This window comes from Lolium perenne, chromosome 3 (genome assembly GCF_019359855.2).
Source record: "Lolium perenne isolate Kyuss_39 chromosome 3, Kyuss_2.0, whole genome shotgun sequence".
Classification (NCBI taxonomy): domain Eukaryota; kingdom Viridiplantae; phylum Streptophyta; class Magnoliopsida; order Poales; family Poaceae; genus Lolium; species Lolium perenne.
Window position 1 is genome coordinate 66,994,628 of NC_067246.2, and position 15,822 is coordinate 67,010,449.

The following is a 15,822-nucleotide window of genomic DNA, read 5'->3' on the forward strand; positions in this document are numbered from 1 at the left end:
ACAATAATGCTCATGTTTTAGTAACCTTTAGTGTAAGATAGATCAACGCTACTAAACCAAGTACTAACATAGCATGCACACTGTCACCTTCATGCATATGTAGGAGGAATAGATCACATCAATATTATCATAGCAATAGTTAACTTCGCAATCTACAAGAGATCATGATCATAGCATAAACCAAGTACTAACACGGTGCACACACTGTCACCTTTACACTCGTGCAGGAGGAATAGAACTACTTTAATAACATTGCTAGAGTAGCACATAGATAGTAGTGATATAAACACATTGCAATCATAAAGAGATATAAATAAGCACCTCACTATGCCATTCAACAGTGAATAAGTATTCTGTGAAATCTAGCCTAAGAGACCCACACGGTGCACACACTGTCACCTTTACACACGTGGGACGAGGAGTCTCCGGAGATCACATAAGTAAAACTCACTTGACTAGCATAATGACATCTAGATTACAAGCATCATCATATGAATCTCAATCATGTAAGGCAGCTCATGAGATTATTGTATTGAAGCACATAGGAGAGAGATGAACCACATAGCTACCGGTACAGCCCCGAGCCTCGATGGAGAACTACTCCCTCCTCATGGGAGCAGCAGCGGTGATGAAGATGGCGGTGGAGATGGCAGCGGTGTCGATGGAGAAGCCTTCCGGGGGCACTTCCCCGCTCCGGCAGGGTGCCGGAACAGAGACTCCTGTCCCCCAGATCTTGGCTTCGCGATGGCGGCGGCTCTGGAAGGTTTCTGTGGTTTTCGTCGTACGTCTCAGGGTTTTCGATCCAGGGGCTTTATATAGGCGAAGAGGCGGCGCAGGAGGGTCGAAGGGGTGGCCACACCATATGGCGGCGCGGCCAGGGCCTGGGCCGCGCCGGCCTATGGTCTGGGGGCCCAGTGCCCCCCCCTCTGGTCCTTCCCGGGTGTTCTGGATGCTTCCGGTGAAAATAGGAACCTGGGTCTTGATTTCGTCCGATTCCGAGAATATTTCGTTACTAGGATTTCTGAAACCAAAAACAGCAGAAAACAGGAACTGGCACTTCGGCATCTTGTTAATAGGTTAGTTCCAGAAAATGCACGAATATGACATAAAGTGTGCATAAAACATGTAGATAACATCAATAATGTGGCATGGAACATAAGAAATTATCGATACGTTGGAGACGTATCAGCATCCCCAAGCTTAGTTCTGCTCGTCCCGAGCAGGTAAAACGATAACAAAGATAATTTCTGGAGTGACATGCCATCATAATCTTGATCATACTATTTGTAAAGCATATGTAGTGAATGCAGCGATCAAAACAATGTATATGACATGAGTAAACAACTGAATCATATAGCAAAGACTTTTCATGAATAGCACTTCAAGACAAGCATCAATAAGTCTTGCATAAGAGTTAACTCATAAAGCAATAATTCAAAGTAAAGGCATTGAAGCAACACAATGGAAGATGAAGTTTCAGCGGTTGCTTTCAACTTATAACATGTATATCTCATGGATAATTGTCAATGCAAAGCAATATAACAAATGCAATATGCAAATATGTAAGAATCAATGCACAGTTCACACAAGTGTTTGCTTCTTGAGGTGGAGAGAAATAGGTGAACTGACTCAACAATAAAAGTAAAAGAATGGTCCTTCAAAGAGGAAAAGCATCGATTGCTATATTTGTGCTAGAGCTTTGATTTTGAAAACATGAAACAATTTTGTCAACGGTAGTAATAAAGCATATGCATCATGTAAATTATATCTTATAAGTTGCAAGCCTCATGCATAGTGTACTAATAGTGCCCGCACCTTGTCCTAATTAGCTTGGACTACCTGGATTATCACCGCAATACATATGCTTTAACCAAGTATCACAAAGGGGTACCTCTATGCCGCCTGTACAAAGGTCTAAGGAGAAAGCTCGCATTGGATTTCTCGCTTTTGATTATTCTCAACTTAGACATCCATACCGGGACAGCATAGACAACAGATAATGGATTCCTCTTTTAATGCTTTAAGCATTCAACAACAATTAATTCTTTTCTCATTAGAGATTTGAGGATGTTTGTCCAAAACTGAAACTTCCACCATGGAACATGGCTTCGGTTAGCGGCCCAATGTTCTTCTCTCACAATATGCATGCTCAAACCATTCAACTCAGTGTAGATCGCCCTTACTTCAGACAAGACGAACATGCATAGCAACTCACATGAAATTCAACAATGAACAGTTGATGGCGTTCCCCAGTAAACATGGTTATCGCACAACAAGCAACTTAATAAGAGATAAAGTGCATAATCTCATATTCAATACCACAATAGTTTTTAAGCTATTTGTCCCATGAGCTATATATTGCAAAGGTGAATGATGGAATTTAAAGGTAGCACTCAAGCAATTTACTTTGGAATGGCGGAAAATACCATGTAGTATAGGTAGGTATGGTGGACACAAATGGCATAGTGGTTGGCTCAAGTATTTTGGATGCATGAGAAGTATTCCCTCTCGATACAAGGTTTAGGCTAGCAAGGCTTATTTGAAACAAACACAAGGATGAACCGGTGCAGCAAAACTCACATAAAAGACATATTGAAAACATTATAAGACTCTACACCGTCTTCCTTGTTGTTCAAACTCAATACTAGAAATTATCTAGACCTTAGAGAAACCAAATATGCAAACCAAATTTTAGCATGCTCTATGTATTTCTTCATTAATGGGTGCAAAGCATATGATGCAAGAGCTTAAACATGAGCACAACAATTGCCAAGTATCACATTACCCAAGACATTATAGCAAATTACTACATGTATCATTTTCCAATTCCAACCATATAACAATTTAACGAAGAGGAAACTTCGCCATGAATATTATGAGCTAAGAACACATGTGTTCATACGGACCAGCGGAGCGTGTCTCTCTCCCACACAAGCATGATGTAATCCAATTTATTCAAACACAAACAAAAACAAAAGCACACAGACGCTCCAAGTAAAGTACATAAGATGTGACCGAATAAAAATATAGTTTCAAGAGAAGGAACCTGATAATTTGTCGATGAAGAAGGGGATGCCTTGGGCATCCCCAAGCTTAGACGCTTGAGTCTTCTTGAAATATGCAGGGATGAACCACCGGGGCATCCCCAAGCTTAGAGCTTTCACTCTCCTTGATCATAGTATATCATCCTCCTCTCTTGACCCTTGAAAACTTCCTCCACACCAAACTCGAAACAAACTCATTAGAGGGTTAGTGGACAATAAAAATTCACATGTTCAGAGGTGACACAATCATTCTTAACACTTCTGGACATTGCATAAAGCTACTGGACATTAATGGATCAAAGAAATTCATCCAACATAGCAAAAGAGGCAATGCGAAATAAAAGACAGAATCTGTCAAAACAGAACAGTCCGTAAAGATGGATTTTATTAGGCCACCAGACTTGCTCAAACGAAAATGCTCAAATTGAATGAAAGTTGCGTACATATCTGAGGATCATGCTCGTAAATTGGCGTAATTTTCTGAGTTACCTACAGGGAGGTGGACCCAGATTCGTGACAGCAAAGAAATCTGGAACTGCGCAGTAATCCAAATCTAGTACTTACTTTACTATCAAAGACTTTACTTGGCACAAAAAAACATAAAACTAAGATAAGGAGAGGTTGCTACAGTAGTAAACAACTTCCAAGACACAAATATAAAACAAAGTACTGTAGCAAAATAACACATGGGTTATCTCCCAAGAAGTTCTTTTCTTTATAGCCATTAAGATGGGCTCAGCAGTTTTAATGATGCACTCGCAAGAGATAGTATGTGAAGCAAAAGAGAGCATCAAGAGGCAAATTCAAAACACATTTAAGTCTAACATGCTTCCTATGCATGGGAATCTTGTAAATAAACAAGTTCATGAAGAGCAAAGTAACAAGCATAGGAAGATAAAACAAGGATAGCTTCAAAAATTTCAGCACATAGAGAGGTGTTTTAGTAACATGAAAATTTCCACAACCATATTTTCCTCTCTCATAATAACTTTCAGTAGCAACATGAGCAAACTCAACAATATAACTATCACATAAAACATTCTTATCATGAGTCTCATGCTTAAAATTATTACTCTTCACATAAGCATAATCAATTTTATTAGTTGTAGTGGGAGCAAATTCAACAAAGTAGCTATCATTATTATTCTCATCAAGTGTAGGAGGCATAGTATAATCACAACAAAATTTACTCTCCATAGTAGGTGGCACCAAAAGACCACTATCATTATCATCATAAATAGGAGGCAAAGTATCATCAAAGAAAATTTTCTCCTCAATGCTTGGGGGACTAAAAAGATCATGAAAACCAGCTTCCCCAAGCTTAGAACTTTCTATATTATTATCAACAATGGTGTTCAAAGCGTTCATACTAATATTACTACCAGCATGCAAATAAGATTTCATAGGTTTTTTAATTTTCGCATCAAACAATCCATGTTTTAAATCAGGAAATAGAATAAGAAGCTCATTGTTGTCCATTATGCCAAACTAGTGTAAACAAGAAACAAAAAGATGCAATTGCAGGATCTAAAGGAAATAGCTTCGAGCACGCACACAACGGCGCCAGAAAAGTACTTTACTTGAGACCGGAGTATGAGTGCCTTTTACCTTTCCTCCCCGGCAACGGCGCCAGAAAAGTAGCTTGATGTCTACGTTCCCCCTCCTTTCCTGTAGACAGTGTTGGGCCTCCAAGAGCAGAGGTTTGTAGAACAGCAGCAAGTTTCCCTTAAGTGGATACCCAAGGTTTATCGAACTCAGGGAGGAAGAGGTCAAAGATATCCCTCTCATGCAACCCTGCAACCACAAAGCAAGAAGTCTCTTGTGTCCCCAACACACCTAATAGGTGCACTAGTTCGGCGAAGAGATAGTGAAATACAGGTGGTATAAATAAGTATGAGCAGTAGCAACGGTGCCAGAAAAGTGCTTGGCGCGTAGTTGATGGTGGTGGTATTGCAGCAGTAGTAACGCAGTAAAACAGTAAACAAGCAGTAGTAACTCAGCAGTATTTAGGAACAAGGCCTAGGGATTAGACTTTCGCTAGTGGACACTCTCAACATTGATCACATAACAGAATAGATAAATGCATACTCTACACTTTCGTTGGATGATGAACACATTGCGTAGGATTACACGAACCCTCAATGCCGGAGTTAACAAGCTCCACAATAATGCTCATGTTTTAGTAACCTTTAGTGTAAGATAGATCAACGCTACTAAACCAAGTACTAACATAGCATGCACACTGTCACCTTCATGCATATGTAGGAGGAATAGATCACATCAATATTATCATAGCAATAGTTAACTTCGCAATCTACAAGAGATCATGATCATAGCATAAACCAAGTACTAACACGGTGCACACACTGTCACCTTTACACTCGTGCAGGAGGAATAGAACTACTTTAATAACATTGCTAGAGTAGCACATAGATAGTAGTGATATAAACACATTGCAATCATAAAGAGATATAAATAAGCACCTCACTATGCCATTCAACAGTGAATAAGTATTCTGTGAAATCTAGCCTAAGAGACCCACACGGTGCACACACTGTCACCTTTACACACGTGGGACGAGGAGTCTCCGGAGATCACATAAGTAAAACTCACTTGACTAGCATAATGACATCTAGATTACAAGCATCATCATATGAATCTCAATCATGTAAGGCAGCTCATGAGATTATTGTATTGAAGCACATAGGAGAGAGATGAACCACATAGCTACCGGTACAGCCCCGAGCCTCGATGGAGAACTACTCCCTCCTCATGGGAGCAGCAGCGGTGATGAAGATGGCGGTGGAGATGGCAGCGGTGTCGATGGAGAAGCCTTCCGGGGGCACTTCCCCGCTCCGGCAGGGTGCCGGAACAGAGACTCCTGTCCCCCAGATCTTGGCTTCGCGATGGCGGCGGCTCTGGAAGGTTTCTGTGGTTTTCGTCGTACGTCTCAGGGTTTTCGATCCAGGGGCTTTATATAGGCGAAGAGGCGGCGCAGGAGGGTCGAAGGGGTGGCCACACCATATGGCGGCGCGGCCAGGGCCTGGGCCGCGCCGGCCTATGGTCTGGGGGCCCAGTGCCCCCCCCTCTGGTCCTTCCCGGGTGTTCTGGATGCTTCCGGTGAAAATAGGAACCTGGGTCTTGATTTCGTCCGATTCCGAGAATATTTCGTTACTAGGATTTCTGAAACCAAAAACAGCAGAAAACAGGAACTGGCACTTCGGCATCTTGTTAATAGGTTAGTTCCAGAAAATGCACGAATATGACATAAAGTGTGCATAAAACATGTAGATAACATCAATAATGTGGCATGGAACATAAGAAATTATCGATACGTTGGAGACGTATCAGCAGGGGATCGAAAGAAAAAGGCAAGTGACCAAATATCAGGAGCCAAAAATAATTCAAGAAAAGAAAGTTTTATAGTCCATAGAGGATGACATGCGGGTCCCATTTAGCAGCAGCGGTATCACCGTTTGAGAGGCGGCAGGGGATCGAAAGAAAAAGGCAAGTGACCAAATATGAGGTGCCAAAAAAATCCAAGAAAAGAAAGTTTTATAGTACATAGAGGATGACATGCGGGTCCCATTTAGCAGCAGCGGTATCACCGTTTGAGAGGCGGCAGGGGATCGAAAGAAAAAGGCAAGTGACCAAATATGAGGTGCCAAAAAAATCCAAGAAAAGAAAGTTTTATAGTACATAGAGGATGACATGCGGGTCCCATTTAGCAGCAGCGGTATCACCGTTTCAGAGGCGGCAGGGGATCGAAAAAAAAGGCAAGTGACCAAATATGAGGTGCCAAAAAAAACTCCAAGAAAAGAAAGTTGATTGCACATAGAGGATGACATGCGGGTCCCATTTAGCAGCAGCGGTCTCAACGTTTCGAAGGCGGCAAGGGATCAAAAGAAAAAGGAAGTAGCCAGAAATCAGGGGGTCAAAAAAATCCAAGAATAGAAAGAATTTTGGTTCATAGAGGATGACATGCGGGACCCATGATCCTGCATCGTAAACGGCTCGATCGGAGAACGTTGAACGAGATGGCGCGATCGAGAAAAAAACAATGCCAGAGAGGCTGCCATCTGGGCCCTACATCCCTCGGCGGTGCGGATTTGCGTTGACTCGGCCGGCGAACCCGAGATTTCGAGATGCACCACGTCCCGGGCCACCATACGCGACGTTTTGGCTGCTTTCGTCGGGCTAGGTGGCCTCAAAAACGAGAAAAAAAAGTTTTGACATGCACCACGGAGGGACCCAAAATCGTCGGCCATGGTACACCAGCAACCACGGCGCGACTTCAACTTCGTCGGCCATGGCAACTTTTCTTGTAGTGATAGTTGTCATCCAAGCGAGATGTACTTATCTCGAGATTGTTTAATCTATTATAAATGCTAGTGAGGGCTGAATCAAAGTTATTAACTGAATCATGTGATGCAACCAACTTCTTTATGGCATTAAAAGCTTGATCCCCATTGCAATGAAGGAAATCTCCTCCCACTAAAGCATCCAAAGCATATCTATAGCGAATCATAAGACCAAAATAAAAATTACTAAGGAGCAAACTTAGAGTCATTTGAGGTTCAGTTTTACGATAAGAAGTAAAAATTCTAGACCAAGCATCCTTAAAACTCTCCTCATCCCCTTGTTTAAAAGTGAAGACTAATTCTTCAGGCGAAGAAGTAACAGGTTCAGAGCTAGACATGGTAACAAAAGTAACTAATTTTTTTTTGTATTTTTAATATAGCAAACAAGATAGCAAATAAGGTAAAACTAGCAACTAATTTTTTTGTATTTTGATTTAGTGCAGCAAACAAAGTAGTAAATAAAACTAAGCAAGACAAAAACAAAGTAAAGAGGTTGGGAAGTGGAGACTCCCCTTGCAGCGTGTCTTGATCTCCCCGGCAACGGCGCCAGAAAAAGAGCTTGATGGCGTGTAACTCACACGTTCGTTGGGAACCCCAAGAGGAAGGTATGATGCGCACAGCAGCAAGTTTTCCCTCAGAAAGAAACCAAGGTTTATCGAACCAGGAGGAGCCAAGAAGCACGTTGAAGGTTGATGGCGGCGGAATGTAGTGCGGCGCAACACCAGGGATTCCGGCGCCAACGTGGAACCTGCACAACACAACCAAAGTACTTTGCCCCAACGAAACAGTGAGGTTGTCAATCTCACCGGCTTGCTGTAACAAAGGATTAACCGTATTGTGTGGAAGATGATTGTTTGCAGAAAACAGTAGAACAAGTATTGCAGTAGATTGTATTTCAGTATAGAGAATTGGACCGGGGTCCACAGTTCACTAGAGGTGTCTCTCCCATAAGATAAACAGCATGTTGGGTGAACAAATTACAGTTGGGAAATTGACAAATAAAGAGGGCATGACCATGCACATACATATTATGATGAGTATAGTGAGATTTAATTGGGCATTACGACAATGTACATAGACCGCCATCCAGCATGCATCTATGCCTAAAAATTCCACCTTCAGGTTATCATCCGAACCCCCTCCAGTATTAAGTTGCTAACAACAGACAATTGCATTAAGTATTGCGCGTAATGTAATCAGTAACTACATCCTTGAACATAGCACTAATGTTTTATCCCTAGTGGCAACAGCACATCCACAACCTTAGAACTTTCTGTCACTGTCCCAGATATCAATGGAGGCATGAACCCACTATCGAGCATAAATACCCCCTCTTGGAGTTACAAGCATCTACTTGGCCAGAGCATCTACTAGTAACGGAGAGCATGCAAGATCATAAACAACACATAGACATAACTTTGATAATCAACATAACAAGTATTCTCTATTCATCGGATCCCAACAAACGCAACATATAGAATTACAGATAGATGATCTTGATCATGTTAGGCAGCTCACAAGATCCGACAATGAAGCATAATGGGGAGAAGACAACCATCTAGCTACTGCTATGGACCCATAGTCCAGGGGTAGACTACTCACACATCACTCCGGAGGCGACCATGGCGGCGTAGAGTCCTCCGGGAGATGAATCCCCTCTCCGGTAGGGTGCCGGAGGCGATCTCCTGGATCCCCCGAGATGGGATCGGCGGCGGCGGCGTCTCTGGAAGGTTTTCCATATCGTGGCTCTCGGTACTGGGGGTTTCGCGACGGAGGCTTTAAGTAGGCGGAAGGGCAGGTCAGGAGGCGGCACGAGGGGCCCACACCACAGGGACGCGCGGCCAAGGGGGGGGCCGCGCCGCCCTAGGGTGTGGCCACCTCGTGGCCCCACTTCGTCTCCTCTTCAGACTTCTGGAAGCTTCGTGGCAAAATAGGACCCTGGGCGATGATTTCGTCCAATTCCGAGAATATTTCCTTACTAGGATTTACGAAACCAAAAACAGAAAACAAAGAATCGGCACTTCGGCATCTTGTTAATAGGTTAGTTCCAGAAAATGCACGAATATGACATAAAGTGTGCATAAAACATGTAGATAACATCAATAATGTGGCATGGAACATAAGAAATTATCGATACGTCGGAGACGTATCAGTTAGCACCCCCTCATGACTAGTTGCTAGTGCTAAAATTAAAAAGGACTACTCTAGATGGGAACTGGTGAAAACCAATGACTTTGAAAACCTTGGAATGATGAGTCATTCTATTGAAAGATTTTGAAGGTGAATATGACTTGTGAATGACATGGTGAACTTTACAAAAACTGATGGTTGGGTTCGGATGCGATACCATTCCAATTCTTAAGTACCCCCACAATACCTGAATATGGGTAAGGCTTAACTGGAAACTTATGTATTTTAGTATGGGTTCCCTCTGAACAAGCGTCATAGGGGTTATGCCGAGGCTGCCTCCATTGAAAGTGAAATGACGTGAAATGAGGTGAATGTCCTACCCAAGCCCTGTGCAGTTCCCGGGTTGGCGGTTTTCTCTCACCGGGAGGCCAAGCTCATGGGGAGAGGTGCCTATACTAGGGTATATAAATGAAAGGTTATGATTGGTAGTTCGCACACTGAGTGCGATAAATCAGGGCCAGTTACCTCTGACGAACTATTGCAATTATTGTGGCACAAGTGTACGACCTATGCAGAGTTTAAACTATTCGAATAGCCGCGTCCGCGGTCATGGACAGTTGGAAAGGCCATACTGTTCCGTCATCAGAACTTTTCCAAAATATGAATGGTGACTTGTGACTTGAGTTTGAAAGGTGACTTTGACTTTGAATCACAACAGAGTTGTGGGAATGACACTAATGTTCCTACTTGAGTTTAGTTAGACAATCAAAGTGTCTTTATTACTAAAGTGCTTATGAAATGAAACTGGCTTTATGCAAATGAACCTAGAGCTTAGAACCCCCTTACTATAGTTGATAATGCTTAGACTAGTATTAGATTGCGAGTACTTTAAAGTACTCATGGCTGTGTCCCTGGCTATTCAAATAGCCAGACTATGAAGAAGAGCCCCAGTACCAGGATGAAGGACAGCAGGACGTCTACGACAACTAGGACCACTCCTGACGTCAACAGTTGCCTGTGGAACAGATGGACCACACTCGCTACTTCGCTTCCGCTATGTGTTTTGTAATAGGATCTCTAGATCCTCTATGTTGTATTTAGACTGGATCATGTGATCCTTTGTTGTAAGACGATTATGGTATGTAATGAATGATGTGCTGTGATATCAATCTATTATGTCTCGCAAAAACAATATTTCTGGGATTGCGATGTACGGCATAATAGGCATCTGGACTTAAAAATCCGAGTGTTGACAAGATGTACTTTTGCAAATACCACTATAGATGTCTCGCCCCACCTTCAACCTAGGCCAATTTCTTGAGAAGAGAAAGCTAAAACTAATGGGTCCAACTTCATGTCCTGGTACCGCATCCTGAGGATTCTCCTCGCTCCTCACAAGATGACCTATGTACTAGAGGTTGCGCTAGGACACAAGCCCACCAACACCGCCTCTTAGGATGAAAGGAATGTGTTCCAATCCAAGGCGGATGATTCCTCCTTAGTCCAGAGTGGCATGCTCTATGCCATGCATGGAGGCTGATTTGCAGAAGCGCTTTGAGAACATGGGTGCTTTTGAAGTAATCACTGATCTTAAGGATATATTTGCACCTCAAGCCTCGGCCGAGAGGTATGAAGCCTCTGAGCTATTCTTCTTGGCCAAGATAGAAGAGCAAAACATCGTGAGCGAGCACGTGGTGAAGATGTTTGGCTACATTCAACGACCGAACGCTTTGGAACACAAGATTCCGAACGAGCTGGCAACTGATAGGGTGATGCAATTCCTAAACTACAACATGCAAGGGATGACTAAGTCCCTGTCTGAGTTGTTCGCGATGCTCATAATTGCTGAGGTGGAAATCAAGAAGGAGCACACTGTGTTAATGGTCAACAAGACCGTGAACCACAAGAAGTCTGGCAAGAACGACAAGGACGGGAAGTCTGAGAGGAATGGAAAGCCTTTTGCCACTCCATCGAAGGCACCCAAGCCTGGTGTCGAGTGCTTCCACTGCAAATGGGATGGTCACTGGAAACACAACTGCCCGAAATACCTAGAAGATAAGAAGGCCGAGAAGATTGCAGGGAAAGACAAAATTATATGTGATATATATTTTATTGATGTTTACCTCACAAGTGCTCGGAGTAACACCTGGGTATTTGATACCGGTTTTGTTTCTCACATTTGTAACTCTTAGGGCATCTCCAGCGGCGCGACGCAAACGGACGTTGAGCGACCGTTTGCGTCCGCGGGCCGAAAAATGCGTTTGGTACCACCTCTAGCGGCGCGACGCAAAGTGACCGGGCCGTCCGCAGAGACGCAAACCTGGTCCAAATATGCACCTCGGACGCGTCTCTGCAGACGCGGAAAGTGTCTGCTCGCGTCTGCGGACGTTTCTTCTGGCCCGCCTGGCAGTGACCCAGCGTCGATGCGTTTTCTTCGCCAGTACTGGCGCCGAGGCGTCGCTTCGGCAGTCTGCAGCCGCGTAAATGGTGATGCCTCGCGTGGCGCGCGGCCGTCGCCTACCTCTACGCACGAAGTAATGGCGATGCCACGCGTGCCGCGGCCATCGCCCTGCCTCCGATCTATATAAACAGGGGCGCGCGCATCTCATCTCGTCCCAACTAAACCCTAGCCGCCGCGCAACCTCCACCCTAGTGCCGCTGTCGCTCAGACTCCGCCGGAGCCACCATGAGCAGCGCTCGCCGCGGCCAGGCTGCCGCGCCTCCACCTCCACCTCCCAGTCCACCTCCCCGGCCTCGAGCTCCAACGAGGAGTTCGACTCCGATGACAGCACCAACCTCCTCCACCCGGTCAGGGACGCCGCGGCCCTGGCTGAAGCGGAGAAGGAAGCAGAGGAGGAGCGGGCGGCCCATGCAGCGGTCGACGCCGAACTGGAGCAGAGCAGGGTGGCCGCCGCCGCTCCCGCGGAGGACTCCGACTCCGACATATCATGGTCTTCCGACGACCCTGATGCGCCTACCCCGGAGGAGAGGGCGGCGGAGCAGAGAGCTATAGTTGAGTCCTTCGAGACGCTCAAGGACGACGCCGCCAACGCGAGGCTGGAGCAGAGCTTGCAAGAGGACGCGGCGGCGCACCAAGCCATAGCGGCCGCACGGGAGGCGGCGGAGAAGCAAGCGAGGGAGCGACGCAATGACGGAGCCGGCCCGTCAGGCAGCAAGTAGTTTAGATTTTACTTTCTATATTTTCTATGCTATCAAATGTTCTACTATATTACTTTCTAATATGTTGCAAATCTAAAAATGGGTCGCCCTGGTGGACGCACACCCATACGCAAACGGACGCGCGGACGAAATATGTCTGCGGGGCGACGCAAACGGACGCTAGCGACCACTTTTCGGCGTCCGAAATGTGTCGCCCAGCTGGAGATGCCCTTAGTAGTAGTTATACAATAAGCGACGCTTGGAAAAGGATGAGGTGACGATGCGTGTTGTCAACGGCTGTAAAGTTTATGTGGTGGTTGTCTGGCACTCTTCGGCTTAGTCTACTTTCGGGGTTAATTTTAGTTTTGAATAAATGTTAATTTGTACCCGCATTGAGTATGAACATATAAGTGTGCCTTGCTTGATGCAAGACCGTTATTTATTTAAATCTGGTTGTTCCATTTATGTGTTCATGCACCCGAAGATTAATGGTTTGTTCTTATTAAATCTTGATGCTAAAAGTTGCAAGCTTAGTGATGATAGTACCATGGTATATCTGGTATTGCAGTCTAGGTCATATTGGTGTTAAACACACGAAGAAGGTCCATTCTAATGGACTTTTGAAGTCACTAGATTTTAAATCTTTTGACATATGCGAGCCATACCTTATGGGCAAAAAAAAAAAAAAAAAGGTCGGCACGCTGGAGTGATCGGAGGCGACGCTTGTCACTTCCTCCGGCATGAAACGTCCCGGCCCGGCTGCTCTGGGAGAAGAGGGCGGAACATGGGGCGCGTGGGGGATTAGGGTTTGGGTCGGAGCATTTATACTCCAGTCCGTAGTGGGGATGATTTTGCACTTTGCGAGGGGCTAAAATGCAAATGTGCCCGAAACTTTGACTGAGTGGAATTTGCACGAATCTCCAACAAATAAGTGGTGCAGATAGTATGGGGGGCCAACCTATATGAGGGAAATCAGCACTCATGGCTCAGTTTAGCCCCAACTAAGCTCCGCCAGTGCACGAGATCACAAGACCCTCGCGGTCCACCCGGGGATAAGCTCGGGAAGAACGGCACGGCGGACACATAATCGATGGCGACGCCGATCTTGAGTCGAAGACGCAGTGGTTCAAAAACTCGGCAGGCAGCACAGTTTCGACTACCACCGATGTGGCAAAAGCCCACCATAGTGTTCCCGAAGAGAAGGTCGGCACGCTGGAGTGATCGGAGGCGACGCTTGTCACTTCCTCCGGCATGAACGTCCCGGCCGGGCCGTACGTCCTGATGACGGTGGGCTGCTACAGCGAGGCGTGCTCCTTCATCTATCCTGGAAAGGCTCTCTAAGATAGGATCAAGCGAGAACGCGTCACGACTCTCGCAGTCTCGCTCATTCTACTGACATCAGCAAAGTGTCATCCGCATGCAACCCGCGACACGCCGTGTCCTCGATCTTCACTCCTTTCCAAAACTGCTCTTAACCGGCCCTACGCTCCTCTAACTCCCTTCCAAAACTGATCACGCTGCCGTGCCCTCAGCTCAAATTTCACACGCGCTGCGACTCCCTCTCCTTCATCCCCATCTCCAAACACCCTCGCCACCGCCGCCCCCCGCCCCCGCCGCACCAAAGCTAGCCCTAGCTTGTTCGTCCGCTCGCGACTATATATGTCGTCGTCCCGCCGTCACCGGAAATTGACCAAACCCCGACGGTACGTGGAGGAACCGCCGGTCCCTGAGCCAGATCTGCAGCCGGTGCCAAAACGGCGAGCTCATATGCCGCGGCTTCGTCATTTCCCTAAAAAGGGCCACCTGACGGAAGACTACTCCGATCTGGTCGAGGCGAACGAGATCCCACCCCATCTTCCGAAACGGATATACCAGGCCATGGAGCGCCATCTGCCGCCTGCAATCCTGGGCGCTCCCCGCGTCGACAAGCTCGCGTTCATGCAGCGCGTCCTCGCCGGCGACGTGCCCTCGCAGGAGGAGTTCGCCCGTGTAAGTCCTTACGTGTATCTCCGTTTGTTCTACACTTCTAGTACACTTGTTATGCACTTATGCAGTTATGCTTGAAATTAACTGGTTTTTGGAGATTGCACGCAGATGGAGAGCTGCATACAGTACAGGCAGCTGATCTGTTCAACATATAAGGTTTGCTTTTGATCTCTGCCGATGTGTATATATGATGGAGGTGTTCTGCACTTTTGTTATTGTTTATTTTCTATCTCCCCACCCCGTTTTTATGAGGAATTTTGCAGCCGTAATTAGCTACAAATCTACAATTAACCTAATGGACAAGTATGACCTGCAAGAAATCATATAGTTTAAAATAGCCGGCTATCTCATTTAGCCGCGATATTTTTAGAGACTATGAAAGGCTATAGTGAGCTATTCCATTTAGCGGTTTTTCAAAAAATTGGAATATTTCAGTCATATCTTAAAAAAACTATAATTCAAACATAATTCATGATACAACTCACAAGTTTTATATAATCATACTGAAGGCAAATTTCAGAAAACAACAAAATAAAAAGAAACAAAAGAGAAATTACAAATACATGAGGTTTAGGGTTAAATTAGAATCTAATTAGGGACTAAATATGGCTATAGCCCCTATTAGCGTTTTTTTTCTTATTTAGCCTACAAATGGCTTAGCCGCAGCCAGGTCTCTTAAAAGGCTATAGCCAAGCTATGGCAGGTTATTTAAAACCTTGCAAGAGATACATGAACTTCGCAAGAGATACATGGTCTTTGTCTTTTCCGACATAAGAAGACAATAAAATCATCAAAAGGATATATTACATTTTTTCGGCATAGGAAAAGAGGATTTTATTAAGCATTGATAGAGTTCCAATCACAGGTAATGACCTCGGACATTTCCTTAGGGTTGTTCCTGAGCCATGAGCATACTGCCGGTGTCTCTTGAGTTCACTTATCTGTGCCAGACCGTGAGCAGCACCATTGGTATCACGTTCAATATTCGCACAAATTGTTCGTCTCTCCCTAACTAGCTCTCTAATGGCTGAAACTTTAAGGGGATATACACCGACTTATATATCATGCGTGCCTTCCTTTATTAACTCTAGGGCTTCAGTGCAATCCAGTCTAGTGTAATTTTCTGTGTAGTCCAATGCATC

At 45.1% G+C, this 15,822-nt stretch overlaps 1 protein-coding gene across 1 annotated transcript; it reads left to right on the forward strand.

The window, feature by feature from the left end:
• Positions 1 to 14,208: 14,208 nt before the first annotated feature.
• LOC139837532 (2-oxoglutarate and iron-dependent oxygenase domain-containing protein ICU11-like) lies at positions 14,209 to 14,934 on the forward strand. Its single transcript, XM_071826938.1, has 2 exons — positions 14,209 to 14,683; positions 14,789 to 14,934. The coding sequence occupies exons 1-2, from the start codon at positions 14,354 to 14,356 to the stop codon at positions 14,846 to 14,848; spliced, it is 390 nt and encodes a 129-aa protein (XP_071683039.1). The 5' UTR covers positions 14,209 to 14,353; the 3' UTR covers positions 14,849 to 14,934.
• The last annotated feature ends 888 nt before the right edge of the window (positions 14,935 to 15,822 follow it).